We start from the raw sequence: 27,492 nt of genomic DNA on the forward strand, positions 1-27,492 counted from the left end.
CTTTTGCCGCGCCACCGCTGTTCATGAGGGACATGAATTGGGAGAAGCACACCAGCGTTCTGCAGGTGATTGACTTTGTAATCAGTAAAACCATACGTCACCGCGTTGAACACGCTTTTTGTTGTTGCTGAATCGCGCGCCCACTGCAAAAATGCACGATCAGAAGAAAAAAGAGAAACAGGTGCTATCTCCTGAGGCAAAGGAGGCCGCCGCACGGGAGAACGAGCGTGTCGGTGCTCTGTACAAGTCCGTCTTGGCGTCGAGCAAGGCCCACGAGTACAACTCAACGACACTCGCGAAAACCGAGGAACTGCTGCTAGCCGTCCCGGAGGCCTACACGGTATACAACTGCCGCCGCCTGGCCCTCGAAGCTGTAGCATCAATGCAGCCCTGCGCTGACTCATCGGGGTCGGCCGCCGAGACGAGCAGTGATGCAGCAGAGGCTACACCCGCCGCTAGCCGGCAACAGTGTCTTGTCCAGGAGCTCAAGTTCAATTCAAAGGTGCTGCTGCTGAACTACAAAAATTACAACGCCTTCCTACACCGGCACTGGATCTTTGATCAGCTGGAGGCGTTGGCCAAGCTGGAGATGCAGCAGGCGACTGGACACGCTGCGGGCGCAGCTGCGAACGCCACTGCGCCTGGCACGTATGAGCTGCTCTGCAGCCTCCTTCGCAAAGAGCGTGCGCAGTGCGAGCAGCTGCTGCAGATGGACGAGCGCAACTTCCACGCCTGGAACTATCGTCGCTGGGTCCTAGCGCAAGAGCTCCGCGCCACCCAGCTGGCGGAGGCCCACCGTCCTGCTCATTCGCCGTTCGCGTCGGCGGAAGACGCAACGCGGCCCTCCACGTCCTCCACGCCGTCATCGGCATTCTTCTCCGCGGAGGAGACTGCAGAGCTCGCGTACACGACGCACAAGATAAAGAGCAACTTCTCTAACTACAGCGCGTGGCATCAGCGTTCGCTGGCCATTAAGTCCGCTGTGGAGCGATCTCAACGCCAGCAGCAGCAGCAGCAGGGCGTTGTCAGCACCCCCGGGGATGCGCAACAACACCAGCAGGCGTGGCAAGCAGCACTTTTGGCGCAATTGCGGGAGGACATCGAATTTTTGAAGCAGGCGGTGTACTGCGACCCTAACGACCAGTCGGCGTGGTTCTACGCGCCTTTCGTATTCCAACTGCTGCGCAGGCAATACCACTACGAGGACGAGGACGGGGTCGCGGCGGCGCTGGAGGAATCCTTCATGAATGCCGTGATCGAGCTCGTCGCCGATGTGGATAGGGTCTGTACGGAAGACGAGTGCTACATGCCGCACTACTTCCTCCTCGATCAGCTTGTGACGCTGCAAGCCGCGTCTCAGGGGACGGCGTTGCCGACGACGGCGGTGTTCGCAGTTCCCGGCACGCGCAGCAGCGCATCTCTGAAGCGGCACATCACAGCGCTGTGTGGAAAGGTGCCATCGCTGCTGGCGTGTGCGAATGGCGAGGTGGCAGGCGATGGAGACTTGACGAACGCACGGCGGCGCTGCTTTCGATACCTGCATACGCGCCTGTGGAAAGTGGACACGCTGCGTCGATGCCTTTATGATGATTTGTTTCAGCGCGCTCTCGAGGGATGCCACTCATGATCGAAGTCGCTTTTTCTCTGTCCTCCTCCTTCCCCTCTCCCCAACCTCCCTGCCATCATCCCTCGGACAGGATGCAGGATTGCTTCCTGGTGAACAGTTACCGTCGTGCATGGCGTTTGCTATGTTTGACGTGTCTTCTCCGTCCTACAAAAGAAACGAAAACGAAGGCGTCAGAGGCGCCTTGGCAAGCGCAGGTCGGGAGGAGGGAGCGGCGCTGCGTCGAGTCGGATTCAGTGGTGTTTGGCGTGCAGCAGCCATGGCACACGTGCGCACGGGAGGGAGGTGCACCTGCAAGCGAGTGAGTCGCACCCAGCGACCTTGTACACGCGAAAGGAAAAGAAAATAACAATAGCCCTACATAAACTGCCCGTGTTGGTCTTCGCGGAGTGCCTGCGCTAGTCGCTTCTTCTGTTGTCATTTCCTTGGCTTCCACTACAACTCTAGCAGGCACCGAGCGGCGTGCGCTACGCTCGCATTACCGCACCAGATCCCCTCCCCCTCCCCTTTTCCCTCTCCTTGGCACGCAACTCCGCAGGACTCCTTTTCCTCCCCTTTCATTACACCTTTCTTTTTTTTCTAGCGACGCGATCGCCAAGGTGATTGTCATTCGGTCGAGCAGCCACTCACGTCACAATCATTAATCGAGATAAATAAAGTTGAAGAAAGCGAGCAATGGGGTGCAGCGCTTCCAAGAGCAAGGAGGTCAGGCGTAGCGGGAAGCCAGGGGCTTCGGCCGCTACCGCCAGCAGCCCTATCGGCGCGAGTGCCAACGGCGCCCGCGCTCAAAAGCCCACTGCTGAAACAGCGCCTGCGCCCCCTGCGCAGCCCAACCAAAATGGTACCACGTTGCCAGCGAACAAGTCGCCTAGCAGCCACTCAGTGGAGGCCCCATCTGGTCGTGCGGCCGACGCTAACCATGACAACAAAAGCACCAACGTGGATTCGACTGAGGCGCCCGACAAGGGGCCGCGTCAAAACGGCGCTGGATTGGGCAACGGCGATGTGGACGAGAACGGCAACGCTGTTTTGTTGCCAAAGGGCGTCTGGGTCAAGACGGAGGGAACACCCTACTACTACTGCCTCGAGGAGAACCTATACTTCCACCCGCCTAGCTGCCAATTCTACGACCCCACAAACGAGATGTGGTACGACCCGGATAAGGATGAGTGGTACCGCGACGATGGCTCGGATGCCGAGGCTGCTTAGGCGTGCGCGGTGGCCTTTTTTTTTTCGTTCGACAAGGTAAATCGAGAAGAATACGAACTAGTAGACTGTAGCTGATGTGTATGTGTGTGTGTGCAACGATGAGCAAGCTTGTAGGGACACTGCAAGGACACGGCTGTGTGTGTGTATGCATGAAAAGCACGGCCATCAGTAAGAGATGGAAGAACGCTTGCTTCTGTGAACTTCTCCCAGAAGTCTGGCGCTGCGACAACAGCAAAGGGAAGGCGGTCTCTCGCACCGGAAAGCGGCGTGCGAAGAAGTCTGCGTGGCGTGGGCGCGTGTATCGAAAGTAAGCGAAGACTCTCTCCTTTTGCCTGGAGGGCTCACTTGGGTGGAGAGAACAGGCAACCAGAAAAAGGGATGGAAAACGCCGTCTGCCCCCTGAGGCCGTTCCCTGCTCCACTCACCCACCACCACTCCTCCCCCTCCATGTCACCATGGGTGTTTGGCGAAGCACGGAGGTAGGATGGAAGGACCCAAAAGAGCACTGCCTCACCTCCTCATGACATCCTTCCTTCCTCCCTCTCAAAGAGAAAGTGAGGCGGCTGTTCTTCTCGCTGCTCTTGCAGAGTCAGAGGCTCATTTCTTTTTTTTTTTTGCATTCACTTTATGGGCGCTTTTCTTTCCGTGTACATGCTCGTCGCCACCTCGATCTGACTTGATCCTTGCACTAAGCCAGACGAGCGCGCGCGCTGGTGTATCGGCGTTGGTCATTTTTCGTGCATCAAGTGCTCCGTAGCTACACATATCGCTCATCAGCATCCTGTGTCTCCTCGCTTAGTCGTCCTCTCTGGTATTTTTTTTGGCGTCTTTCTCTCCGTGTCTCGGTAGCTTGAAGAATAAAGTGCAGTGCGTACGGGTACTTATTCGTGTTGGTGTGTCGGTGTAGCTGCCGCTATGCGCCTTGCTGTTGACGTTCATGGCTCACCTCCACACCCTTACATTGTACCCGCACAGTTACTGTCAGCGTGTCTGTTTCTGCGCGTGAGGGGGCATGTATGCCGCTCAGTGTCTTTGTCTATGAATGTACTAGAACTCCTTTTTCTTCCCTCCCCTCCCCTCTCCCGGTTCGAGTGTCGATTGAGGCAAGTGCCGCGGATGTGCACGCGCAACTACACATGATATATATATATATATTATACATATATATATATATACATATATATATAACGTATCTCCGCCCTTTATGTATATGAGCGGGAACGAAAGAGAAGGAAAAGCACGGCTATCAAACAGCGCAGGGGACGTGCACGCAGAAACAGAACAGAGAAGAAATGAAAAAGGGAGAACAAGGTGACAAGAAGGAGCCAGCAATGGGAAAGAACACGGTTTTATAAAGTTCAACACGCAGGCACGCCCACGAATAGAAGTGTTCACGCGAAGAAGAAACCGACAACACCCAGACAGGTGGATGCGCATATCTCCTCTCTAGTCGGTGGGCTCGTGTACAGATGTGCGTGTGCGTGTCGTCGCCCACACACACACAGATACCGCTCCCCCTTCTAGTTCTTTTTCTTCGTCATTTCACTCTGTTTCATTTTTTTTTTCGTTTTTTATTTGTTGCTGGCTGGTTTGGCTGTTATCAGTCTCTGTTCTCTTCCCTCTTCCGATGTTTCGTCACGGTCGTGGTGGTTGTGGTGATGGCGTCGCCGTCGGTGTCAATTGACGCGCATATTCAGGTTTGCCGCCGTCTTTTGTGTATGTCTGTTTTGTTTTGTTTTCTTGCTCCCCGTCTTTTGTATTTATTCTGGGTGTGTGGCGTGGCCCCCCCCCCTACCCACCCGCCCCCACACCTTCTGTTCCTCTCGTTTCATTTTTTTTTGCTTTGTTGTTGGTTGGCTGGTTTCGCTCCTGCTCTCTTGGTCCAAGACAAGCTGGCAGAGGGAGGGAGGGAGGGAGGGAGAGAGCCGGGAGGACAGAAGAGAGGGCAGGAAAGCAAATCGAAAGCGTGCAAGGCGGCCGGAGGATAACGGAGAAACAAATCCACATCCCACCACACCTACAAGCACACACGCGCGCGCGCGAACAGCCGCCAACAAAAAAAAGCAGACGTCTATGCACAGCAGGGGTGGCACGGGGACTTTTTGTGTGTAGCCATTATCCTTCTTGTAGCGCCACCTGGTGCTCTGCTGTATCTCAGAAGTCGGTGATACGCGTGTGCGCGGAGGAGCGAGCGAAAGTAGCAAGAGGAAGGAGACCGTGTGGCGGAGAAGGGGGAGGTGTTGTTGCGGTGCGGGTAGTCACCTGCGCATCGGAAAGGAAGACACTTTGCAGGTACTCCTGCTCCCACTCATATCACATCCCCCACCTCAACTGTTCGGTGTCACGCCACATTCACGCACACAAGTGCATGCGTTCACCGACAACCCCTTCGCGCCTGCCACGTTTTTTTTTCTTTATTCCCTGTCTTGCTCTCTCCCTTTCCACTAGTCTACTCGTTCGTTATCTCTCAACAAGTTTGTTCTGTGTGTGTGTGTGTGTTTACTTTTATGTTGAGCTCTCGTGGTGCGCTTCTTGGAGGGTTGGACTTGAATGATGTGTGATTCTCTGTGTCGCATTGGCGTTTGTGCCTGGTAGTGGTGTGGCGAGCGCTGCGCTCGTGCCGTTCGATGTTGTTTTTGTCGTTGTTTTGTTTTGTTTTTGGCCCCTCTCTCCCTCTTCATCTTCTTTGGTTGTGTCCTTTCCGGTTGTTGGTTTCCTGTACGAAGGTTTCTTTCATTGCCCCACCCGCTGTCTTTGTGGGTTTTCGTGTGCTTTTTACCGTCCTCTGCGCTGCTCATCTGTTTCCACTGCGCCCGCTGTTATGAGTATGTGGTGTGGGGTTTGGGGGGCGGCACATTGGGTGCCCCGTCATGCGAATCAGAAGGAGAGGTGTGCGAAGGAAACAAAAGGAAAGCAGCAGCGCGCACAACACAAAGCAGTCGAGCATTTCATGCCACGTCGCAGGGGTCGTAGCGAGTGGGTGTCCCTGAAGCACAACTGCAAAGAACTTTCAAAAAAAAAATTAATGCGGAGCAAACGTACTCACAACGAACAGGCGGAACGTCCGGCTCACCTTCGCGCACGATGTGGAGTGGGCGAGAACGATGATGATGGTGCGCTGGGGCGATTAGGGCAAGCTCACATGGGTCGCAGGATCGAGGCAGCCGGGCGCATCTGATCGCTCTCCACCTCGGTCCACAGCGTTACCCTTCTTCGCTGCCCACCACTCGCTGTATCTGTCCGTCGTTTCGCCACCTTGCTCTGCGGCCGTGGACGACTTGGATACCGCTAGCTGGCACTCGGCTGATAGCGCCCCTTCTGTATGGTGCGTGCGCTGATTGAACCCCCACGCTTCCGTGGTCTGCGGCAGCCCCGCAGCCGGCGACGCGAGCGTTTCGGTGGGCGTGCACGGTCACTTGTCTCCACCTCTATCTCCATATATGTGTCTTGATCTCCACGCAGACTACAAGCTAGCCCGGCGCTTCTTCCCTTCCCTTCCCTTCTTCCTCTCCCTCTCGGCGTGGCCTATGCAACCGTCGCAGAGCTCAAGGCAAGCACGTACATCAGTCTCTTCGCTTGCCGGATTGTCCGTTGCACGGCTGTCACGCGCCGCGGTGGAACAGAAGGGAAAAAGGAAACATAGCCCATCATGGACGGCGGTGACCCGGCCTTCTACGAAGATGCAGTGCTCCATTACGAGGAGGAGGAAGTGAATGATAGCGCACCGCAGGCTACCCTCAAGTTGCTCGGCGACTTCCCGGAGCCCCTCACCGAGCCTCAACGACGCGCTGTCCAGCGCCACGTCTCGCAGAAAGTCCGCGAGTATGAGGTGGTGCGGTATCAGGTGGCGGTTGTCGAGCAGGGGTATTTGGCGCTGCTGCGCCTCGTGAAGCGACTGCGACGGGAGGCAGCAGACCTTACAGCGAGCCTCGCCGAGGGCGGAAACAAGGCAGAGACGCCGGCCTCCACGACTGCTGCGTCCGTCCCACGAGTGCGCACGACACTGCCCGCTGCTCCAACTGCTGGTGAGAAGCCAACGGCTACAGTCGCCGCAGCGGAAACATCCGCCGCCTCCGCGCCGAAGGAGGGAGCCGCGGCCCCGAAGCGCCGCCCCGGTGGGTTGCTGCTTCGCTCCTCCGTCTTCAGCGGCCTCCAGCGGGTGCTTCAGGTGGCCAAGACGGAGCAGCTCGATGAAAAGGCGGAGCAGCTGGCGAGGCAGCGTGAGAGGATCGCGCGCGAGTCCCGCCTTCACCTCGTCAGCCAGGACCTAGAAGCACAGGAAGCGCTGCTGGTGCCGCTGCAACGCAAGTACGCACGCGCCGTTGCCCTGGGAGCGGCCGCAGCAGAGGAGGTCACACCCCTGTTGACGCTACTGGAGGACATGTGGCGGCTCGAGGCGCTGTACCCCTCTCGCTTCTCCATGGCTGCCAGAGGCACGCTGCAGCCCCTCCTAGGCGACGGCACATACGCAGAAGGAGAGGCCGACAAGGCGGAAGAGGAGGCGTTGGTCAGCACAGACGACAGCGTGGGTCGCACGGCAGCGCACTCCGCAGCTGCCGTGCCATTTTTGGTCCCCTTCACCCCTGCTCAGTACACCGCCGACATCGAAGACCTCGTGCGTGCCCAAGTGGAGGTGGTGATCGACGAGTATTTAGCCTACCGCGCCCGTATCGACCCGGTGCTTTACCAGCTAGAGCAGTCGCAGCAGCTGGCCAAGGCGAAGAAAGTCGATCAGCTCATGGACGCCATCGGCATTGCTGGTGCGGAGACCGACACAGAGGTGCTACCGATCGGCGGCGCGGCCGCCGTGCTGCAAGATGAGCGCGCCGGTGGGTCGGTCAAGACGCTGCAGCATATGATGGATATCTCGTCCGACGACGAGGATGACGACCAGGCCGAGGCGGGCGTAGCGATGGGCGGCGATGCTGCCGACGTGGACCGCCACGACAGAGAGCAGATTCAGACGGCGCTGACAGCGCTCGACGACTTCGAAGACGCTTAAAGAAGGATATGCTTTGTGTGTGTGTATGCGAGCGTGTAGCACGGGGCAGCGCAAAAAAAAAAGAAAACGAAACGGAAAGGTCGACAAGGCGTCACAGAGAGAGCGATGCGGAGAGGTGCCGCAAAAATCTACGTGGTTGGTTTTCAGTTGCGCCACCCCCCCCCCCCACCCCAACCCTCCCACCCTATCACATTTGGATGTGACGAGCCGACGTTCTTACGTTTATGCACATCGACGCATTTGGTCTTGCTCGCGCATGGGAACATGGGATCGTCGAGCTATGTTTGATTGCATCTCCGTGGCCCACCCCACCCCTTTCTGGCCCTCGGCTGTCTCCACCACATAAAAGGGGTTGCGTCACTTCTGCCGCTGCATCACCGCCTACTCTCCCCGTTTTCATTGCGATCATTTGCCTGCGACTTTGCGGTGATGGTAGGGACACACACACTCACACAGAGACAGACGCGCGCCCACGTGGAGGCGCCGCGCGCCCGACTTTTCTGCTTTTCCTTGCTGACTCCTACACACGGCCCTCTCATCCTCCGCACCGGTTTTCTCGCGCTGTGGCATTCAAGAGGACATATACGCGTCGTTGATCGATCATGATCCCGCGCAATGTGCCATACGAGCATAGTCCGCCGCCTCGCGACAACATCGTGACGGTCGTCATGCCTGGCGTCACCTCCTGTCGCTCCCTGCTCTCCCGCTACACTGGTGGGGATCCGCTGACGGTGCTGTGCAACTGGTCTGATGTGGAACCCACAGACCCGCTGTACATCGCAGATGCGGGTAAGAATCGGTTCACCGGAATGCCGCTTGCTCGGCGACTTCGGCGCGCCTTGCTGCAGTGGCGGCGAGTTGTCATGAGCGGGAAGAGTCACCGGTCGGACAGTGACGACGACGACAACGTTGCAGAGGCGCGGCAGCAGACATCACCGGTCTTGGTGCTTGCCGGCGGCAGCGACCGACGACAGCGTACGCGTGGCGACGAAGAGAGGAGCACCGCCGCCACGGTGCAGGCGGCAGAGCTCGGCCTCACAGATCCCCCAGTGCTATACAGAGCAACGTGCCGCATTGCTCCGCGGCTGCTACACGGGGTTCTTGACTCGCCCGAGGTGGCGGAGGTGCGGCACCGTGGGTGGTACCGTACTCTTAATCCCCTGCATTGGGGCCTCGTGGTGAAAGAGCTCCTTGCGTGCTGGTGGTTCAGCGTGCGGCCTTTTCAGTGGTGCTACTCGGAGCCAGGCAGGACGAACATAGCGGGTATGCGAGACCAGGCAGCCTTCACGCGTGAAGTGCGGCGTGGTGTGCGTCATATGAAGGTCGCAACGGCAGCGGAAACGCATGGCGACCAGGCAGGCGTTGAGGCACGGGAGAGCACCTCAATGAGGAGCAATAAGAAGCACCTGGTTCTCTTTGGTCTCAGCCGTGGTGCCACGACGTGCTTCTACTCGGCCATGAAACTGTCGCCAGAGGAGGCCAAGCATGTGTCTCTTGTACTTGTCGAGGCACCGTTCGACACCCTGGATCATGTCATCGATGCATCGTGTTGGATTCCGCGGCTCATGCGGTGGTTTGTGCGGTCGTTCGCCGACTGGCGCGGCACACGCGAGGAGAAGCTGGCCTACGACTTTGACCCAAAGGAAGTACACTTGCGCTGCCCCATCGCCTTCGTGATGTCTGTCAAGGACAAGCGTGTGCCCAACGAGTGCACGCAGGCGCTGATTGACCGCGTGCGACGAGAGCTCGTCCCGCACGTCATACCCGCGGTAGAAGTGCTGGTGCTGCAACATAGTGGGCATGGCACTATGGCAGTCGGCAGCAAGGAAGATCAGGGCGCATACGTTGCGTTTGTGGAGCGGCTATACGACACATATTGCTCTTCGTGACACGCTTGACACAGCTTCAAGGGTGAGGGCACCATGAGAAGAGGACTAGCAGAAAAGAGAGTTGCAAGGTGCTTCGGGTCGTTCTCACTGCTTCCATCGCCCCTAATATCTCCCACCCCCCTGATGGCGGTGGGGCACACCTCCCTGCGTGGTATTAGAGCCTCCAGTGTCACCGCTCCGTGTGGGGAAGCCGAGCAGCCCCCCCCCCCCTTCTCCCCCTCCTTTACCTGTCAAATGCTGAACCACTTCCGGTCATGAAAGTGCCAAACACCCAAGACATCGGGGGAGGCCAGAGTGATGCATCTCTACCGATTTTGGCGATGAGGCCCTGGATAGCTTGGAGTCAGAGTGACCCGCGAACGTGAGCACACTTGTGCCATCCCTGTGATAGGCAGATTGCCAGCGCGACTCGAACGTATCTATCCCCTCCTCCCTCGGGCCCCTCTGACACTGCCCACTGGTTTGGTGGGGAACGTGTGTGCCGCCCCAAGAAGGACGCAGCAGGTAGTGACTGGCACGATGGTGGAGGCTGTAAAAAGGCAGGTGGCTAGTGCTTGAGGCAGAGGCCGTGTTCGGATGGCTGAGTCGGCGCATTGCTGTAGAGCGTGCGTGTCTTTGGCATGCTCCGCACCACGCCCGTGGGGGCCTGCGGCAGAGCCGGGGGTGGTGCTACAGTGGCGTTCAACTCATTATGGCAGCAAATGGGCATGAAGAACACATTTTCTGTACTTTTTATCGCTGCGTCCCCAAGTACCTTGGCGTGCTTCCAGCTGCCACACTAATATATATATATATATGGGCATCCATATTGGAATATGTGGCATACACCTCGCATGCGGACACAAGCAACGGTGAATTCTCACTTCCCCCCCTTAGGTTTTCTCCGCCCTTTCACCTCGCGCCCGCGTTGCCATCGATTTTTTTTTTTGCACGTGTGGGTGTGGGTGCACGACTCGTCCGATTATGAAGAAGGAAAAAAGAAACCGAGAGACCTGCTTGAAACGCGTCATTACTGCGCGTGCTTGCACCAGCGTATAGTCTTTGTAGTGACGTAGAAGGGGCGTCACGGACAGACACAGACGCAGGTGATTCTACGTCTCCATTCGATCTGTTGATCTTGCGTGAGGCGCGTGGTGTCTGCAGGCATATCTAGGCATCAACCAAAATGTGCGGGTGGCGGCCGCGTCGAACCCCTTCTCTGCCTCTCGCGACTCTGTATCGGCTCCCTCTTTGTTTTGTTTCCCTGAACGCCTCCACCGTGTATGTGTCGCGAAGCGGGCAGCCACCACTATACCGCACACAGAAGCAGAGATCACAAGGAGCACGGCTGCTCTCTTTTTTTTTGTCGCTCCTTGCGGTGCTCTGGGGTTTCACAGCCGATGCAAATCAGTGGTGCTTCGACGGAGCTCGCATCGATAGAGTCATCGGCAGTTGCGCCCAAGCACTATATGGAGTACCCGGCGTCGAAGAAGTCAGCAAGCTCACAAATTGCTAGCAACTATCGCTCGTCATAACGGTGACAAGAGCATGAACGCTAATCATGCGCCTCTGTCAGAGGAGAGGGATTCGAACAGGGCAGCGGCGCCCGAAACCAGCAACCGCACGCAGCGCGAACAGCAGTCACAGCCACGCCTATATGCGCCTCTGTTCTCCCTTCTCAACCCTATTGAAGACTCAGCCGCAGCCGCGGACGTCCGCGGCCGTGGCGACGCGCTGCGCGAGAGAAGTGACCGCGCCAGCGCCGAGACCCCGTTGTTAGGGTCCCGCGCACCGTCAAGGTCTCCACACCTGCCTGCCTCGCAGGAGGAAGGGGCGCACAGAAACGCCAGCGCTTCGTGCGCGTCACGCTGCTGGGCGGCTCTGCGGTGTCTATGCCACAGCATTCGCGTCGGCTGCGCTCGCGAAGTGCCGCCGGCTGCCAAGCCACGTCGCTTTTCGCCACTCGACCGCTCCAAGATGACTCGCTACGAGTCTGTGGACACCTACGAGGCTGAGAGCATGCTATACAAGGACCACCTTGAGACTCGTAGCCATGAGCCGCGCTGGTTCATGTGGGTTTTTGTGGTGGTGCTCGGCGTCGCGACAAGCGCGCTGTCGGTTGGCATGATGACCCTACTGCACGTGCTCAACTCAGTTCGCTACGAACTTTTCGGCTTTGGCCTGCGCGGCTTCACCTTCGCAGACGCGCAGCGGTACCCCAACGTCAGTAAAGCCTCCCCGGCCCACGTGACTGGCAGTGGCGGACACGGCACGGCCTGCACCACGTCCTCCCTTGATGTATGGGCGATGCTGAGGGGCTACAGTGTGGGCCTATACGGAATCGCGTCGCCGCGGTGGTACTGGTCTGGCTATCTCTTATGGGTAGCCTTCGCTGTTTGCACCTCCGCAATCGCCAGTGGTGTGTGTTACCTTGTTCCGCAGAGCGTCGGCTCCGGTATTCCGGAGGTGCGCGCCTTTCTGAACGGCGTATCATACCCGATGATGCGCAGCACCCGCGTGCTCGTGGCGAAGACCGTCGCTGTCGTGTTTACTGTGGCCAGTGGGGTGTGCACGGACCACTACGGCCACCTCATGCTCGCTGGCGCGATGCTCGGGTCACAGCTGCTGCAGCGACGACACGGAATTCGGTGCTACCACGTGCACTTTGTCGACTGCTTCCGAAACCCGCGCGATCGCCGCACTGTTCTCGTCATTGGGGCTGCTGCCGGTATCGCCGCTGCCTTCTGTGTGTCCGTTGGCGGACTCCTTGTAATTCTCGAACTCTTGTCGGCCGTCTTCCCGGTGCGCTTCGCTCTCTACGTCTTTGCTGCGTGTCTGCTGTCGACCTTGTCGACGCAGGTGTACTGGTCCTACTGCATGAACTTCGATTCGCCCTACCGGCTGCACGGGGGCCTGCTGCTGCGTGAGGTGGTGGTGTTGTTCCGCTCCCACCTCCCCTTTGGTCAGCACGCAGTCATGAACCTGATCGCATTTATCCCTGCCTTTGTCATCGGGCTCTGCAGCGGCGCGTGCGCTGTGGGCTTTGTACGCCTGAGCTGGGTTGCGCTCTACTGCAGGCGACTTCTGGAGGTGCGGCTGCGCACCAAGGCAATCCGGTACGTGCTCCCGATCCTATTCACGCTTGTGTACGTGAGCGTGCACTACTGGGTTGCCGTGGCGTTCTCGGCAGAGCCGGTGCCCGGTGAAAAGATGCCCTCTGCCGTTGGTGAGGACAGCAACACGCAAAGGAGTGGCAGCGCTGACTCACTTGCGTCGTCGTCGTCAAGTGGCGGAGCAGACGTGGGCCCGCCGGCGGTGTGCCGCCCCGTACCGTATACCGTTCGCAGCGGCCGAAACATGACAACCATCGGTTTCTATGGCATGAACGGCTTCCTGTGCCCGGCGGGAAGCTATCGCGTTGTTGACGCTGTCGATGTCTACGACGCTGCAGGACACAGTAATGGGGTGTCGAGTGTCACGAAGACGCTGCTGCGGCGGCAGCAGACGGTGCGGGTAGTTGATGCTTACACCTCCTTGGCCTTTTCGTACGCTGACTCGACGCTGCAGACACTGCTGAGTCAGCGAACGGAGTACTTGCTGCCGTGGCACGCCCTCCTCACGTTTACCGTGATCTACTTTTTTGCCTCCGCCGTCTACTCCGGCCTTGCCCTGTGCGGGGATACTATACTGCCGTCTTTGGTGATTGGCGCGGCGATCGGCCGCTGCATCGGAGCGGCGGTGCACTCGGTAGCAGTTGCGCACAGCACGGATGCGGCCACGTGGGCAGACCCTGGTGTGTTTGCGCTCTTTGGCGCCGGCAGCTTTGTGAGTGCCACATCGGGTCTCAGCTTCGGTATCGGGGCTATCCTCATCGAGTGCACGGCTGACTTCCGTCATCTGTTACCACTCATGTTTGCGATCGCCGTGGCTCGACGCGTGCTGCTGCGGTGGGCCCGGGACGTGCACACAGTGTATCTTGAGGCCCGTGCAGTCCCGCTGCTTAATGCGGAGTCGTACCTGGAGCGGTACAGCCTTCTGGACGCGCGGCATGTGATGCATTCTCCGGTGGTCACCCTCCCCGTTGTCTGCACCCTCGATGACGTTGCGCGCGCGCTGCACAGCACGACGCACCACGGCTTTCCCGTCGTTTCCATCAACGACAGGACCTTCAAGGGGGTCGTCACGCGAGCGCAGCTGAAGCTACTGCTGTGGCACATCATCATGACCGATGGGCGCACAAACCACTGCACCTACGACGTCATGCAACGCGTCGAGGACCACGTATTTCACAGCGGCTGGGAAGGCGTCGACCCGACGCAGCTTCTGAGGCGAGAGCGGTTGCCTACTGACCAAATTTCGCTGTATCCGTACGTGGACACGTCCGCCTTCACGGTGCTTGACACGGCTGCGCTGCCACGCACCTACGAGATGTTCACAACGCTGGGTCTGCGTCACCTTGTCGTGGTCGACCGCAGTAACTGTCCCGTCGGCATGATTACGCGCAAGGACCTCGTCAGTGATAATCTTTCAGCCGTATTGGAGTCGCAAGACGCACCGGCACCCGCCGGCGGCCGCACGCCGTCGGCGGTGCTCGCGGCGGCCTTGGCTTGCCTGCGGAAACCCTTTCATCCGACCCCCGCCCAGGTGACGGAGGTGGCGCGGCAGTCGTCGACGCGGAACCTGGATGGACCATCGCCACTGCACCGGCATCATTACGGCCAAGATCGGGAATCAGAGCCGTCAACTCATACCCCTCCTCCCCTCCATTCCCGCGAAGCGAACTTTGCCCAAGTCGTTCGACGCGTCTCACTCCTTCGAGTGCCCAGCCCATTTCCTCCATCCACCCGAAACCAGCTTTGAAGAAAAACGTTTTTTTTTCTTTTGATGATGCGCCCAATCCTTGTGTTCCTCATGCTTCTTGCACGGTCGTCGCCGTTTGTGTGTGAGTGTGTGTGTGTGTGGTCTGGTTCAGTGTTATTGCGCATGTTTACTACTACTACTGCTGCTGCTGTTTTTTTTTTGTTTGGTTGGTTGGTTGGTTCTAAGCCTCGTCACTTCCCGGAATTTGCGAAAGGTCGCCCTGGCAAGCACACACACACACACACAACTCTCGCGTGCACCTCGATGACGGCTTCTTCGGCAGGGTGCAAGCGGCTGAGTCGGCACATAGGATCCTCCCTGGGTTCCTACCTCGACCGTCCTCTCTCTCTTTCTCCCTTTCATCCTGCTGCCCCCTTCGAATCCAGTCGGTGGTCAGCCCTCCCGTCGACCCCGTACTCGCCCGCCGCCCCGCGTCCGCCTCTCTCTCTCTCTCGCTCTTTTCCCGCACAATGCACACAGATCATCTCAGGCGTACTCTCCATTGTTGTCTCCCTTCTCGTTTCTACTTCCCGTGCATTTCGCCCTTTGCCTTTGTTTTGTGGGCACGTTGTCTTCTGCACACCATACGTCGCGCGGTGCATGCGCTCCTCCTCGTCCGCTTCTCGACGGCACCGCTTCATCGCCGCACCCGCGGTAGCCCCCCTCACTTTCCCTCTGTCCTTCTCTCACACACACCCACTCAGGGTCGACATCACGTGAGACGCTCTTGCACGGCGCACGCTCTCTCCCCCATTCTCTACTACAGGCACTTTTTGCTGTCGTCGTTGCTTACGTGTTTTGCTCCCCTCCCCTTCCCCCCCCCAAATTCCAGGATGTCTCGTGTGTCGAACAAGATTAGCGGCGGCAGGGCGTGCCAGACAGTGATCGATCACGGCTACTACCTGAAGCCCATGACGGGCAATCCGTACCTGTGCACTCAGCACGACGGCGTCACGACGGCCTACCAGCAAGGCTTCGCTCCCAAGGACGCCCACTGGCTGTACCGCTTTCGCTACAATCTGCTGCCGCAGGGTATGTCAGGCGGCTTCTTCTCCCGAAACCCGTACGGTCGCTACGTGCACTGGCTGGAGGTAAGCACGATTGAGAAGATGCGCCTGCAGATGCTGACCATGGAATCCGTGCCGTGCTCGGTTGTGTCCGTCATTCTGCTGGTCTTCACCATGTGGCACTCCTACCGACTTGCCTTCCTGCACCCAGACATCACCCTCTACAACTTGGGTCTGTGGCCCACCAAGCCGTGGGTACAGCAGCAGCGCTTCAACAAGAAGAAGGAGTTTGATCAAGATGTGTACCGCTGGGTGTGCCGCGCGCCGGAATTCATGATAGACGACCCGATCCGCGACATGTACAAGATGGGCATTGCCGCCAACGACCCAGTCCTCGCCATGGCCAAGGAGCAGGGAGTGGCAAGCCAGATGACCATGGCCCAGGCCGAGTACACATCGGCGGCGCCGGACATTCGCCGCGTCATTGCCAACGCCCGCAAGGACGTCGAGCGCAGTACACAGTCGAGCACAGCGACGAGCGCCATGATAGGCGTGTAGGCCATCTAAAGATTCGTTTTAAAGTAAGCAAACAAGATGAAGGAGGGGCACAAGAGGGACAACAGATGGCATAAAAAGGGGGCGTTACAGTCTTCTGTGAGGCGCGCGCAACCGACAACAACTGCATGAGGCACACAAACCTTGCACGACAGTGATGGCAAATACGAAACGGGTGGGACGGGGGGATATGAGCCAAAAAAGAAGACTGGAAAGGAAGGGCATCAAGAGAAGTGGAAAGTTCACTCGCACCCCTCCCCCACTCCCTCAACCCTCTAAACGGGAGCAGTAGATCTAGCGCTCGCAAGGCAGCGGTGTGTTTTCGGCTGCCTCCACCGCGCTCTTCTCTCAATCGCTGTCACGTGTCTCACACCTAGCTTTCCCCGCTCCGATTCGCCCTTTCACGAGCAGCTAAAAGGAGAGCAAGTAACGGTGGACTTGCGGCCCTGCTCCTCATGCCTGAGCTCAAGCGACCTCGTGTGGTGTTCTCTCTCCGAATCCCACAGATTCGTTTTTGTTGTTTTCCGCCTTCTCGTGCGCAACGAGCTTTACCCTGGGCACACGTTTCTATTGTTTGTCGTCCTCCTCCCCTCTCACACCCTCACTTCCCTCTTTCTTCCGATTTATCCAGTGCATGGGAAGCTGTCTCTGCGTTTGTGTGTGTGTGTGGTGTGTGCGTTCGAGTGCCTGTAGACTTTTTCTTATCTTGTGTGTTTGTTTGTTCGCCTCTGAATTTGTGTATCTCCAATGCCATATTCGGTGGCTCCCTCTCCTCCCTTCTTCTCTCTTTCTCAGTTGTTTCTTCCACTTCATCCCGGAGGCTCATGCCAAGGGCGGGGGCGCGCGACGCTATGAGAATGTCCCCGTTTTTTTTTCTTGTCTTTCTTTTGCTTCTCGTGCCCCTCCCTCTCTTCCCCTCCCTGTGCCCTTGCCGCGTCTACACTGTCGCTGTGGGCTTCCGCAAACGAACGCGGTCGGGGGAGCCTTGAGCGAAGGAGAGATACTCGGTGCGCACGCGCACCCGCGTAGAGGGGTGCATAGGCGCTTGTACTCAGACAGACAGGCACTTGTCCTCACGCTTAAATTTTCGTGTTTTGAGTTGCGTCAAGGTTCTCACTGGCGAGCGCGCATCGCGATATTAGCCCAGAGAAGTGTTGCATGTGTGTTTCGAGCAGATGCAGCAGCCCTCGTCCTCTTTCTTTACTTGCCCAAGACGGCGCACTGCCCTTTGCCGACGATGCCTGCCGCTGTCGTGCCGTTTTGCCGCCGCACGTTTTCTTCGGCAACGTCTTCTTTTTGTTGTTCGTTGATGTCGCGTTTCCCTATGTATTGCCGTCTATTTCGCAGTGTGTGTGTGTGTGGTGGTGGTGGCATGCTGTCCTCATCGTGATTTTCCTGAGCGTCCCGACATCCTTCGTGCGTGCTGCAGGAGAGCTGCACACTTGCCTTCTCCACCCTTCGCGTCCTCCTTCCTCCTCCACATCGAAGGTCACGGGAGCTCCGCTCCTCGCCGCGTGTCTTCAGAACGTCCCGGAAAGAAACTAGAGCCGAGAGCGCGGGAGAGACATTCCTCTTGCAGATCAACCACAAAAAGGTTTGACAGGTCGGCAAGAGCTCATCGATTCCATCTACGTGTGCGCAGAATCCTGCAGCCCTCGTCGTCGCCCACCTGAGGACGCCGTAAATGGTAGCGACCTTTGTGTGCATGTGTTCAGGTTTATGCACCCTTGAGGCCGTTTCGCTCGCTGTGCACGCGAAGTTGATAGACGCATCCAAAATGCTGGGGAACGAATGCGCGCAAGGGGCACCCATGGATTACCTGACGGTTGGGCTGTCGACGAACCCGCTTGTGCCCTTTCCCACTTACCGCACGGCACCGCAGCGGCCAGTAAACGTGCGCCCATACGTTGGCGGGCGTGCGTGAGCGTGAGTGGAGGTGCTGGGGCAGACGCCTTTGGCTGGCTCTGACCGAAAGAAAGCATATGCCTTACTGATAGGGGTGGCCGTCGGCGAGAAAATCGAGAAGATGATGCGCACAAAGTGGATGATAGGGAAGCGGCATTATTATACGCTGCGGTTTGAAAGCACGCGATCACCGGCGAAACATAAAGAGCGGAAGGAAAGGAGACGATGGGGAAGGACAGACGCGACGGTGGCCGAGGCCGCGCGGAGAGAAAGAGAGAAGAAGGCAGATGGCGTCCCGCGTTCTTCTTCCTTTTTCGCTTCTGTGCGTGTCCCACATAGATATGACGCTACGAACGCAGCTCGCACGCCTTGCGGGGCGGTCGGCACTAGTGCACGACCCCCTCCCCTCCCCGAGCCCTGCACTGGTGTGTAGTTCACTGTGTGTTCGCCTTGTCACACTAGTGCTGGAAGATGGCCCGGACCTATCGTGTGCTCTCGAGTCGTCCTATGTTGGTATGCGTGTGTGCGCGCGTAGAAACGTTTATGTCTTCTTTTTGTTTTCCCTGCGACGGGGTGTCCTGTGCACCGAAGCGCAGTGAGGCAACCATGATCCGACGAACAACAGCACACAAAAGGGAGCCATGAGACGTCGGCGTTGGCGGTACCGCTTGCGTGTGCATGCGTGCACATGGATGGCAGAGCTCACCTTCTCCGGGCGGTTATGTTGTTGATCGTGTTGCACGCTCTTCGATTTCTAACGGGGCTGCATGCTCTTGAAGGCATACAAAGGAGAGAGAAGCAAAAAAGAAGAACGTTCTGTGGTGAAGGGTTGTCAGTGATGTGATCCAGCGCAACGTATGTGGCGGAAGGAAACGAAGGCGTCTCGTGCGTGTGTGTGTGTGCGCGCGCGATCATCGTCAGCGATATGCTCTTGGCAATGTTGTTGATGTTGGCGTATTCGATGACAGTGTCGGTGTCTGTAATCGACTTTGGCCTGTTTGGTTTGAAGATCTGCTGACGCGTGCATGAAAGAATATATAGCGCACATGTTTGTGTCCTGGAGAGGAGTTGCGCGATTCTGGACACTTCTCTCTTTAGGTGATGTGTCTTTTTTTCTTGTACCTCGCGCTGCTACCCTGATGACGGGGGGGGGGGGGGCACACTTCTGTGCGTCGTACTGCCGCACGGCCAATTGCACCCCCACTCCCTCGGGAAGCCTTGCAGCTCCCGCCCCCCCCCGCTATGTCCCTGTAAAACGTCGAACCTCACTTCCAGTCATAGCAGGGACAAGTGCCTACGGCATAGGGAACTCAGAGCGATGCATCGCTGTCGATGGCGGCGGTTAGGTCCTGGGCGACGTGGCGTCGGAGTGACTTGCGACAGTGAACGCGTTTGTACCAGCCCATATGGCAAGCGAAGTGTCAGCGTGACTCAAGTGTACCCCACACCCGGCTCTCGCACTGCCCACTGGTGCGGGGAAGCATGAGTCCCCCCGCGAGAGGGAGATGCTCCAGGGGTGGCGACCAGCATGATGAGGGAACGGCTGCGAGGCGACCTGCGGGGTGAGGAACGGGCGGGTAGGGCTGGAGGGCGGGGGCCGCGCCCCATATGGCCGAGCCGGCGCAGCTGGTGTGATGCGTGCGTGTCTTTGGCATGCTTCGCACCACACCGGTGGGGGCCTGAGGCAGGGCAGGGGTAGCGTGGGGTTGAGCTCGTGTTGTGTATGGCAGAGAATGCCAAAACCTTGAAGAAACAAGAACTCTCGCTGTTGATAATAAATCTTCTCATTTTTTTTTGCTGCGCATGTCGTGTATGAAGGATGTGTCGCGGAGGCCGCGCACGCCGCGTCAGCGGCTTCTGCGTTTTTGGTGTGTAGGCATGTCTGTCTCGGTGATGGTGTAGCATGGCGTGTTTGGTGCGTGTGCGTCGCTGGACATACTATTCTTTGTAGGAATTAGTAGGAGATAAGTATACGCTTCGTGTGTATGAATGCATGTCTTTCGTTTTATTTTGTTTGCCATGATTTTCTATTCGTTCGAAGTGGAAATCGAAAAGCCAAGTCTCCAGAAAGCACGTGTTTTTGGCATAGGCGGTGGGAGGAGGGGGCTGAGGATGTGCGTCGACAAGTGTGGGACGATGCGATGCCGTTTTGCACAGCCTTCATAACGTCTCCGCCTTGGCGAGCTGAGCAAAACAAATGCGAAACGGAAGTCTTTTGTGTTGCCCCGTGCAATGCAAAGGCAAGAGCCGATTCGGCGGTGTCAGTTGCGCGGGCACGAGCGAGCGCATGTGTCAGGCGCGCATTCCCCGCCCACCCTTTCTCTTTCTCGCTGCTTTAGGTGCTGTGAGCTCTTTGCCACGGCAGCGGCAACGTTCGTGCGAGAACGTTCTACCCCCTCTGTGTCTGTGTGTGTGTGTGGTTTCATTCCGCTCAAAGTCCTTCATCTTTCCTGAATGGCTTCACCTTTCCCCCACCCCCACCCGCCTCCAGCAGCGTACCTAGGCCCCGCTTGCCCTCTGACTGTGCCAACCCACCTCGTGGCTGTTTTTGAGGGGTGTCCTGAGCGCCCTACAATGTCTGCTGAATCACAGCGTGTCGTTTACGGCGCGACGTTCGACATCCCGTACGCCATCGGCAGTGTCTCGGTTCCACTCGAAGCCCTTGGCGCACCCTCACCGTCACGAGTAGGAGTGCAGGACGCGCGTGGGGCCGGCCCGTCCCCGTCCCCCTCGCGCCGTCGCGGTGTCAGCTCCGGCAACATCAGCTCCGTGCGTCGATGCACGCACCACCGGTACTGCTACGTCCGCGACGGCAGCGAGCTCTTGCAGGACGCCTTCTATCGGTGGTTGGAGCAGCAGCGGCAAGAGCACCGGGAAGGCACCCATGCAAGTAGCACGGGCGGTCCCCCGCATGAGGCCTCCGGAGGACCGTTGACTCCTGCGACCGACTCAGCATCCTCCACCAATGCCCCCTCATCGGCACCGCCCGATGCGCCGAGTAGTCCCTCGCTCTTTTACGCCTCCGTGAAGTGCGTGGTGTTTGTGCTGCCAAATAGCTTTCCCCGTCCCCGCCGTGTTCTGCGGCGCCCGCCCTTCATCATCGAGGACGACACCTGGGCAGAGCATGTTGTGGAGGTACAACTGCACTTCTGGCCGCATCTCAAGATCCCGCCCGCCACGGTCGTGCATCAGGCTCTGCTGGAGCGTCGCGTTTTGACTGCGCCACCGCCTTATCAGAGTGGCGCTGTGTCGCCTGCGGCGCCGACGGAAGATTTGCGCGAGGTGTGGGTGCCGCAGCTGTTGGCGAGCACCTATGGCAAGCCGAAGTTGCTATCGGTAGCCACAAATGTGGCGGTGCCTGCACCGGCCCGTCGTGCGACCGCACCTGCACCAGGCACTGCCAAAGCTGCCAGTCGTGTGGTTGTCGTGGCTGAGAAGGTCGACACCCTTCACTTGTATCACCCTTCTCTCGACGTGATCCGACACATTCGGGCGGTGCTCGCCATGTCGCGGATGCCCATTCTGGAGGCGGTGCGCGACGCCTTCGACGCAACGTACTCGGCGCAGCCTTCTACGAATGCGGATGGCAACAGCCACGGTGCGCGCTCTCCCACACCCACTGACGCGGCGGCAACGTCTAGGGCTGCCGAGGACTCGTCGCTCTTAACGCCGTTCGCGCATTCGTGGTCGCTTCCATTTGAGGATATCATCGCTGAGTACGCGGAGCAGCGGGCGTCGACGTCGGTGGCGGTGCTTCAAGCGGTATTGGAGAAGCTGAAGCGTGAGCGGCAGGAGATGGAGAAGTCTTGCGAGCGGTCCATGGAGGAGATTGCGGAGCTGGCCACCGTCGTACTCCCCACCCAACTAGAACGGGTGCACATGCGGTGCATGAAGCTGCACAAGAAGGAGTAGGTGAGCTGCGTCGTAGGCTGTGCCTCTTTGCTTCTCCTTCACCGCACCCTCCTCCTCTCTTCGGCTGGGGATGAGGCGGGGTGACAGAGATGTACTCGCCAACTGATCCAATGCGGGTTTGGTGTTTCGATCCATTTTGCGTGGGTACACCAGAATGAAGGCTGGGTCTGCGCGCGCCCCTTTGGCAAAGGAGGTGCGTGCCTGTGTGTGTGTGTGTGTGCGTGTGTGCGTGCACCACAGCGATGCCGGTCTTTTGTCGCTGCGGCCCCCTTCCTCTTTGTTATTCGTTCACCCGTCTGTCCCGTGTGACAGTCGCCTGCTCACAAGCAACCCACGGGAAGACAGAAATTTGAAACTAAAGCAAAAGGAAAGCGCGCGAGGCATTTTGACTCGCGCGCTCTCACGCCTCCCGCCAGCGCAAGTGCTTCTGCCGTCATGCGCGTGAGAAGCGGCGTTGCATCCCATATGGCTGAGCACCAAAGGGTATCGATGTACAAGTGAGATGTGAAGAGAGCACCACCAGGAGTCAGACACGCACAGAGAGAGAAGAAATTGATGTCATGTAGGGGCGTGTGTGCTGTGCATCAGGTGGAGGTTGAAAACGTTGTCTGTGCGTTTTTTTTTTGGAAACGACGCCTCATCCTTTGGCCTTTGCCTTCACACATGCACACATGCAGTCTCTCCCTTTCTCACCTTCCCCACGCCACCCTATTCCTTACTCCTGGCCCTCTTTCGTCCTTCCCTGCCGGTACATCATCTTCATATCCACACAAATACATGTGTATAATATACTGGCGCAAATGTGATATCAAAATAGCTTGCTACCCTACGCTCGCTACTGTTTCCCTCTCTCTCTCGATCTCTTTTTTTCCGTTCTTGCTTTCAAACACCAGTCATACACATATAGATATATACTATTAGTGGCCCATCTCTCCCTTCATGTGTGTGCCTCTTGTACTCTTGGCGTTGTCGTGTTGTCCTGGTCAGCTTCTATTACGCACTCTCTTTTTCGTCGTGTGTGCCAACACCACCGAAGGCGAACAGAGGTGCAAGCAAGGCTGGCGCTGCCCCTTCTTGTTAAGCGTAAACTAACGCATACGGACACGTACAAGCTGCCCGAAGAAAAATAGGCAGTACGCTGAAGGAAAAAGAGGCGCACGCCCCACCACCTCCTCCTCCAACAAGCTGTACGTACACGCGTACACGAGCAAAGGGTGAACATTAACCAACCGCCAAGCCGTCAAGGGAAACTCTTCATTGATCTCATTTTCTTTCGTCCTTTGAGGCATCTATAGGGCGGTGCTTGTGTGCCCCTCTCTTTCTTCTCGCTCCCGCCTCCCCTCGCGCGCCCTTCACAGCATCGGTGTCTTTCTAGTTCCCTTCTTCTTTTCTTTCACCCCTTCTCCTCCGCCTTTGGCCGTGTCCGTCTCATTGTGCGCTTAGTTTTGCGGCTCTTTGTACCTCCGTTGGCGTCGCCGTTTCCTTTTTTTTTCGGTTGCTCGCTCCCCCCCCCCACCACCACCACCACCACCGTCCCCTCAACGTCATCTTGTTCTATGCGTTGTCGCTATATTTTTTGCTCCCTTTCTCTCTTTTTCTTTTTACTGCTTCACTGAAGCTCTTGTACGAACCGAGTACCTCAGCCTCTTATCTTGTTTGCATTGTGGTCCTCTCTTCCTCCCTCTCTCCCTCCCTCGCCCCGTGTTTTTTCTTTCGCCGTCCCTCTTTCTCTACTGTGTGTGTGCGCGCGTGGGTAGGTGTAGGTCTGTGTCCCATTTTCGCTTTCTTTGCGATTCTAGTGTTTACTTCTACGGTTGGTTTGGGTCCTCCGCCTGTTTCTGTGGAACTCCGCAATTACGCCGCCGCCGCCGCCCACCCTCTCACCACCCCATTCTCTCACAGCCTCAGCGGTTTCGGCTTCCCTTTTTTTTCTACCAAAAGAGGTCGACAAGGGAAAACGAAACTCCAGCCCAGGAGGGTAGCAGGAAAACAAACAAAAAGCGTGACGCATCGGGCACGCACGCACAAGGAAAACAAAAAGGGAACCGGTCGTTTCGTTACCGCTGCAGCGCCAACACCATTTTTTTTTTCGTTCTTCTCTCCTTTTGTGTGTCTGGCCTGCCCACCCCCTCCCCAACGGTACAGCCAGACGCACTCACGCGGACACAGGATCGACGAACAAGGAGGAAGAAGGCAACGCTCGATTTTTTCTCCTGTCATCTCGACCCTCGCTGCGGCTGTTGTCTCCTTGCTCTTCATTCTCCGTCTTTGATATCACTTTCGGCCTCTTCGGAGGGGAGTCCTTCTTCCCTTCCTTATACTTTAACGCCTGTCGCCTTTCGCACCTTTGAGACGTTGCTGCTCCAGCTTCTGGTCTGATTTGTTTTTTTTTTCGCTGTTGTGCATCGTTCCCCTTCATCCCTCTTTTCGACTCGTACATCTTCCTGCTTTGTGGGCTCGCTTGCTCGTGCAGAGCCCTTCTTTTGCAAATAAAGACGATGAGCAAGCCGTTGAACGCGCTGGTGGTCTGTGGACCCTCTGGAGTAGGCAAGGGAACCCTGCTGGGCCGCCTCCTCCGCGAGTACCCCAACCGCTTTGCCTACTCGGTGTCGCACACAACACGTCAACCGCGCCAGGGAGAGGTGAATGGCCGCGAGTACCACTTCACCGACCGCGAGAGCATCCTCAAGATGCGCGACAATAACGAGTTCCTCGAGCTGTGCGACGTGCACGGCAACTTCTACGGCACGAGCGTTGCCGCCGTGCACGCTGTGCAGAAAGAGGGGAAGGTGTGCGTCATCGAGATTGATGTGAAGGGGGCACAGAAACTGTTCAACCGTACCGATAATGCGCTGAACGCCGTGTACTTCTTTATCACGGCCCCCAGAGAGGAGCTGCGCAAGCGTATCATGAAGCGTGGCGCCGATGACGAAACGATGCTGCAGCGGCGTCTAGAGACGGCCGAGTTAGAATACAAGTTCGTCGATGAGAATCCCGACTTCTTCTCTGTGCTGCTGGTGAATGATGAGCTAGAGGCAGCGTACGCCGCCCTCTTGGCCGCCATCAACGACCAGCTGGTGAAGCACAACATGGAGAAGCTGGCTGCATAGAGGTAGGGTACTTGGCGAGCAACCGTGTAGTGTGTGTCAGCCTTATGGACAAGGTGGTAGCGCGTCCCTCAGTTGGAATAACGTCGTGTAGTACAAGAGCAAGAGAAGAAGCAGGAAAAAGTGAAGCGAGCAACGGAGCAGTGCGCAAGCAACACTCGAAGAAGATGTTACGTCGGGGCTCGCTTATGGGGTACCATGGAGTCGTAAGATGAAGGCCGAATCCCGTCCCCTCACACGACGACGAGAAGCGCTGGTGGTGCAGGGGGAAGTACGCACGTAATAATACGCAAGACGGCTGTATATCTCCCTCTAAGAGAAGATCCAATCGAAGAAGACACCCGAGAAGAAGCGTTGGTGTCTGAGACACCTCATGCTAGTGGAACGCTCCTACTCTCCTACCCCCTCTCGCGTCCCTCAATCGGTGCCTACGATGGACGTCATGCGCTGCCGCTTCTGCGATTGATGGGCGCCAGGCAGCGGTGCCTAACAAGGAGGGAGAAAGGGACTGGACTGTACACATGGTCGGTGTGGTGAAATTAAAGTCATTGTGTTATCATTGTCACACTTATGATCCTTCGTTTTATTTTTTTTTTGCTAGTGTGTGTTGTGTTACCTCTTTTTCGTGAGGAGGGGAGGGGGCAGGAAAAGAAAGAGGAGGAGGTAAGGTACCACTCCGCGTGCTTCTCCCCTCGTTGTTGTTGCTGTCTTGTTTGTTTTACTTCTTTTTCGAGCTGCTGTCGCGAGGGACTTCAAGGCGCCTCTCATAATGTTCTCTCTCTCCCTTCTTTCGTTCCTTTACCCATTTTTGTTTTGTGCACCCCACCCACCCACACCTTTTTTCTTTCGGTTATCATGTGGCTGCTCCTGTGTGTGCCGATGTTTGTTAATCGCTGGATGTCGCACTGAAATGTGTCTGGATGTCGTCCATCACGCCCTCATAGTGTTCCCCTCTCCCTTCCTCGTTTAAGTTGCATATAGCTCTTAATCTCACTAGCTCGGCAGTGTGCATGCAGTACCCCTCTAAAGAGGTACGTGAAACCCACATCAAAGGGGTGCAGGACTTGTTAGTGTTATGCGGCCTTCGCGAGTTGAGCTGGGGGAGTGCGAAGTATGTAGAGAGACGCACGGCCGACGCCATGGCCTGATTGCGCCACGGACGCACGCCATGCCGGCTGGCTGCTCGTTGATATCGCCCTCGCCTCTTTCCTTTCCTTTGTGTGTGTGTGTGTCTTCCTCTACTGTGTTCGTAGGCTAAACGCATATCTGGCACTGTGGAAGGGAGGGGACGCGAGGGGTAGGCCTCACCACTTAGCCATGGGTGTCCTATATCTGTGGCCACGCATACATGTGTGCGGGTGCTCCCCTCTACGCTGTTTGGGAGGGGGAGCAGGCCATCGACAAAGTCAACAGGTATGTGATCTGCGGGACCCATCGGATCAGAAACGCGAGAAGCATACACATCCTCGCACGCGCGTCTGCAGAGCACATGCGTCAGTGAACTGTGCCGATGTCGCTGCTCACATGAAAGCGCCTCTGTTCTCTCCCTCTCTCTGCTTTGTTCTTTCGGTTTGTGTATTGGCGAGGCAGACGGACGGGCCAACAGTAGAGAAGAGGCGAGGAACGAAGGGGCACATGCGGAAGAGGAGGCGAATCCCATAGTGTGCGCGAAGGCGCAGGAAAAAGCGGCTGCATTCTTTTCGGTATCGCGACGCTGTCCATCTCATCCTCGCCTATCTCGTGATACTCGCCGTTTTGTTCGCTTCGCACCTCTCCTCTATCCTTCCCCTCCTCCACCCTTGTGCGCGCATATCACGCTCTTCGATTTCTTTGTGGTGCTCCTCGTGAGCTCTTACGGGTGTTTTTTCGCTTGTCTATTTCTTCTCTTTAGTGCCTCTTGCTTCGCCCCCCCCCCCCGCCGCTGGAACATCAACGCCGTGAGCTCAGTACGCGCACGCACACGCATGTGTCTGTGCGCCTCTTCTCAATGCGAGTGTGGCCCATCTGAGTGCCAAACTTCTTTGCTGTGCGTCATGTCGGGAGCAATGTGCAGCCCGGGGGAAGGAAAGGAGCCGAAGGCGAAGAAATAAAATGCCCACGGTATACTGCGCTGTGTTGAAAGGTAGCAAGCAACAAGCAAACGAAGAAAGCCGACGCAGCTCTGGGTCGCAATCCAACGCGCACTTCAAAGGAGCTCCTGAGCGGCAGCTGTGGTGCGTGTCCGGCGCAGGCCCCTTGATGCGGAAGGTGAGCAAGCGCGCAGCCAATCAGCCACCCTCTTTTTCATGCCGACGATTTTTCTTTTGTCCTTCGCTCCACTTTTTTGTTGCTGTTGTCTGGTGCCGTGGCGGTGCGGTTTCCTCGGACTTCTGCGCACCTTCCCTCCCGCACACACACACACACACTCAAACTCATCGTGCAGTCACCGCGATACTGTCTCAGT

General features: G+C 57.4%; 8 protein-coding genes across 8 annotated transcripts; all 8 read left to right on the top strand.

The window, feature by feature from the left end:
- Positions 1-151: 151 nt before the first annotated feature.
- LDBPK_331080 (hypothetical protein, conserved) lies at positions 152-1,627 on the top strand (the record flags this gene model as incomplete). The annotated part of the gene is made up of 1 exon (XM_003863884.1): positions 152-1,627. The coding sequence occupies one exon, from the start codon at positions 152-154 to the stop codon at positions 1,625-1,627; it is 1,476 nt and encodes a 491-aa protein (XP_003863932.1).
- A 672-nt stretch (positions 1,628-2,299) lies between these two features.
- On the top strand, positions 2,300-2,833 carry LDBPK_331090 (hypothetical protein, conserved; the record flags this gene model as incomplete). The annotated part of the gene is made up of 1 exon (XM_003863885.1): positions 2,300-2,833. One exon carries the CDS (start codon positions 2,300-2,302, stop codon positions 2,831-2,833), a length of 534 nt encoding a protein of 177 aa, XP_003863933.1.
- A 3,649-nt stretch (positions 2,834-6,482) lies between these two features.
- LDBPK_331100 (hypothetical protein, conserved) lies at positions 6,483-7,835 on the top strand (the record flags this gene model as incomplete). The annotated part of the gene is made up of 1 exon (XM_003863886.1): positions 6,483-7,835. One exon carries the CDS (start codon positions 6,483-6,485, stop codon positions 7,833-7,835), a length of 1,353 nt encoding a protein of 450 aa, XP_003863934.1.
- An 809-nt stretch (positions 7,836-8,644) lies between these two features.
- Positions 8,645-9,724, top strand: LDBPK_331110 (hypothetical protein, conserved; the record flags this gene model as incomplete). The annotated part of the gene is made up of 1 exon (XM_003863887.1): positions 8,645-9,724. The coding sequence occupies one exon, from the start codon at positions 8,645-8,647 to the stop codon at positions 9,722-9,724; it is 1,080 nt and encodes a 359-aa protein (XP_003863935.1).
- A 1,527-nt stretch (positions 9,725-11,251) lies between these two features.
- On the top strand, positions 11,252-14,563 carry LDBPK_331120 (chloride channel protein, putative; the record flags this gene model as incomplete). Its single annotated transcript, XM_003863888.1, has 1 exon — positions 11,252-14,563. The coding sequence occupies one exon, from the start codon at positions 11,252-11,254 to the stop codon at positions 14,561-14,563; it is 3,312 nt and encodes a 1,103-aa protein (XP_003863936.1).
- Positions 14,564-15,396: 833 nt separating this feature from the next.
- Positions 15,397-16,128, top strand: LDBPK_331130 (hypothetical protein, unknown function; the record flags this gene model as incomplete). Its single annotated transcript, XM_003863889.1, has 1 exon — positions 15,397-16,128. One exon carries the CDS (start codon positions 15,397-15,399, stop codon positions 16,126-16,128), a length of 732 nt encoding a protein of 243 aa, XP_003863937.1.
- Positions 16,129-20,604: 4,476 nt separating this feature from the next.
- On the top strand, positions 20,605-21,942 carry LDBPK_331140 (hypothetical protein, conserved; the record flags this gene model as incomplete). The annotated part of the gene is made up of 1 exon (XM_003863890.1): positions 20,605-21,942. One exon carries the CDS (start codon positions 20,605-20,607, stop codon positions 21,940-21,942), a length of 1,338 nt encoding a protein of 445 aa, XP_003863938.1.
- A 2,498-nt stretch (positions 21,943-24,440) lies between these two features.
- Positions 24,441-25,052, top strand: LDBPK_331150 (guanylate kinase, putative; the record flags this gene model as incomplete). Its single annotated transcript, XM_003863891.1, has 1 exon — positions 24,441-25,052. One exon carries the CDS (start codon positions 24,441-24,443, stop codon positions 25,050-25,052), a length of 612 nt encoding a protein of 203 aa, XP_003863939.1.
- Positions 25,053-27,492: the final 2,440 nt, after the last annotated feature.

Source organism: Leishmania donovani, chromosome 33 (genome assembly GCF_000227135.1).
Source record: "Leishmania donovani BPK282A1 complete genome, chromosome 33".
NCBI classification, from domain to species: domain Eukaryota; phylum Euglenozoa; class Kinetoplastea; order Trypanosomatida; family Trypanosomatidae; genus Leishmania; species Leishmania donovani.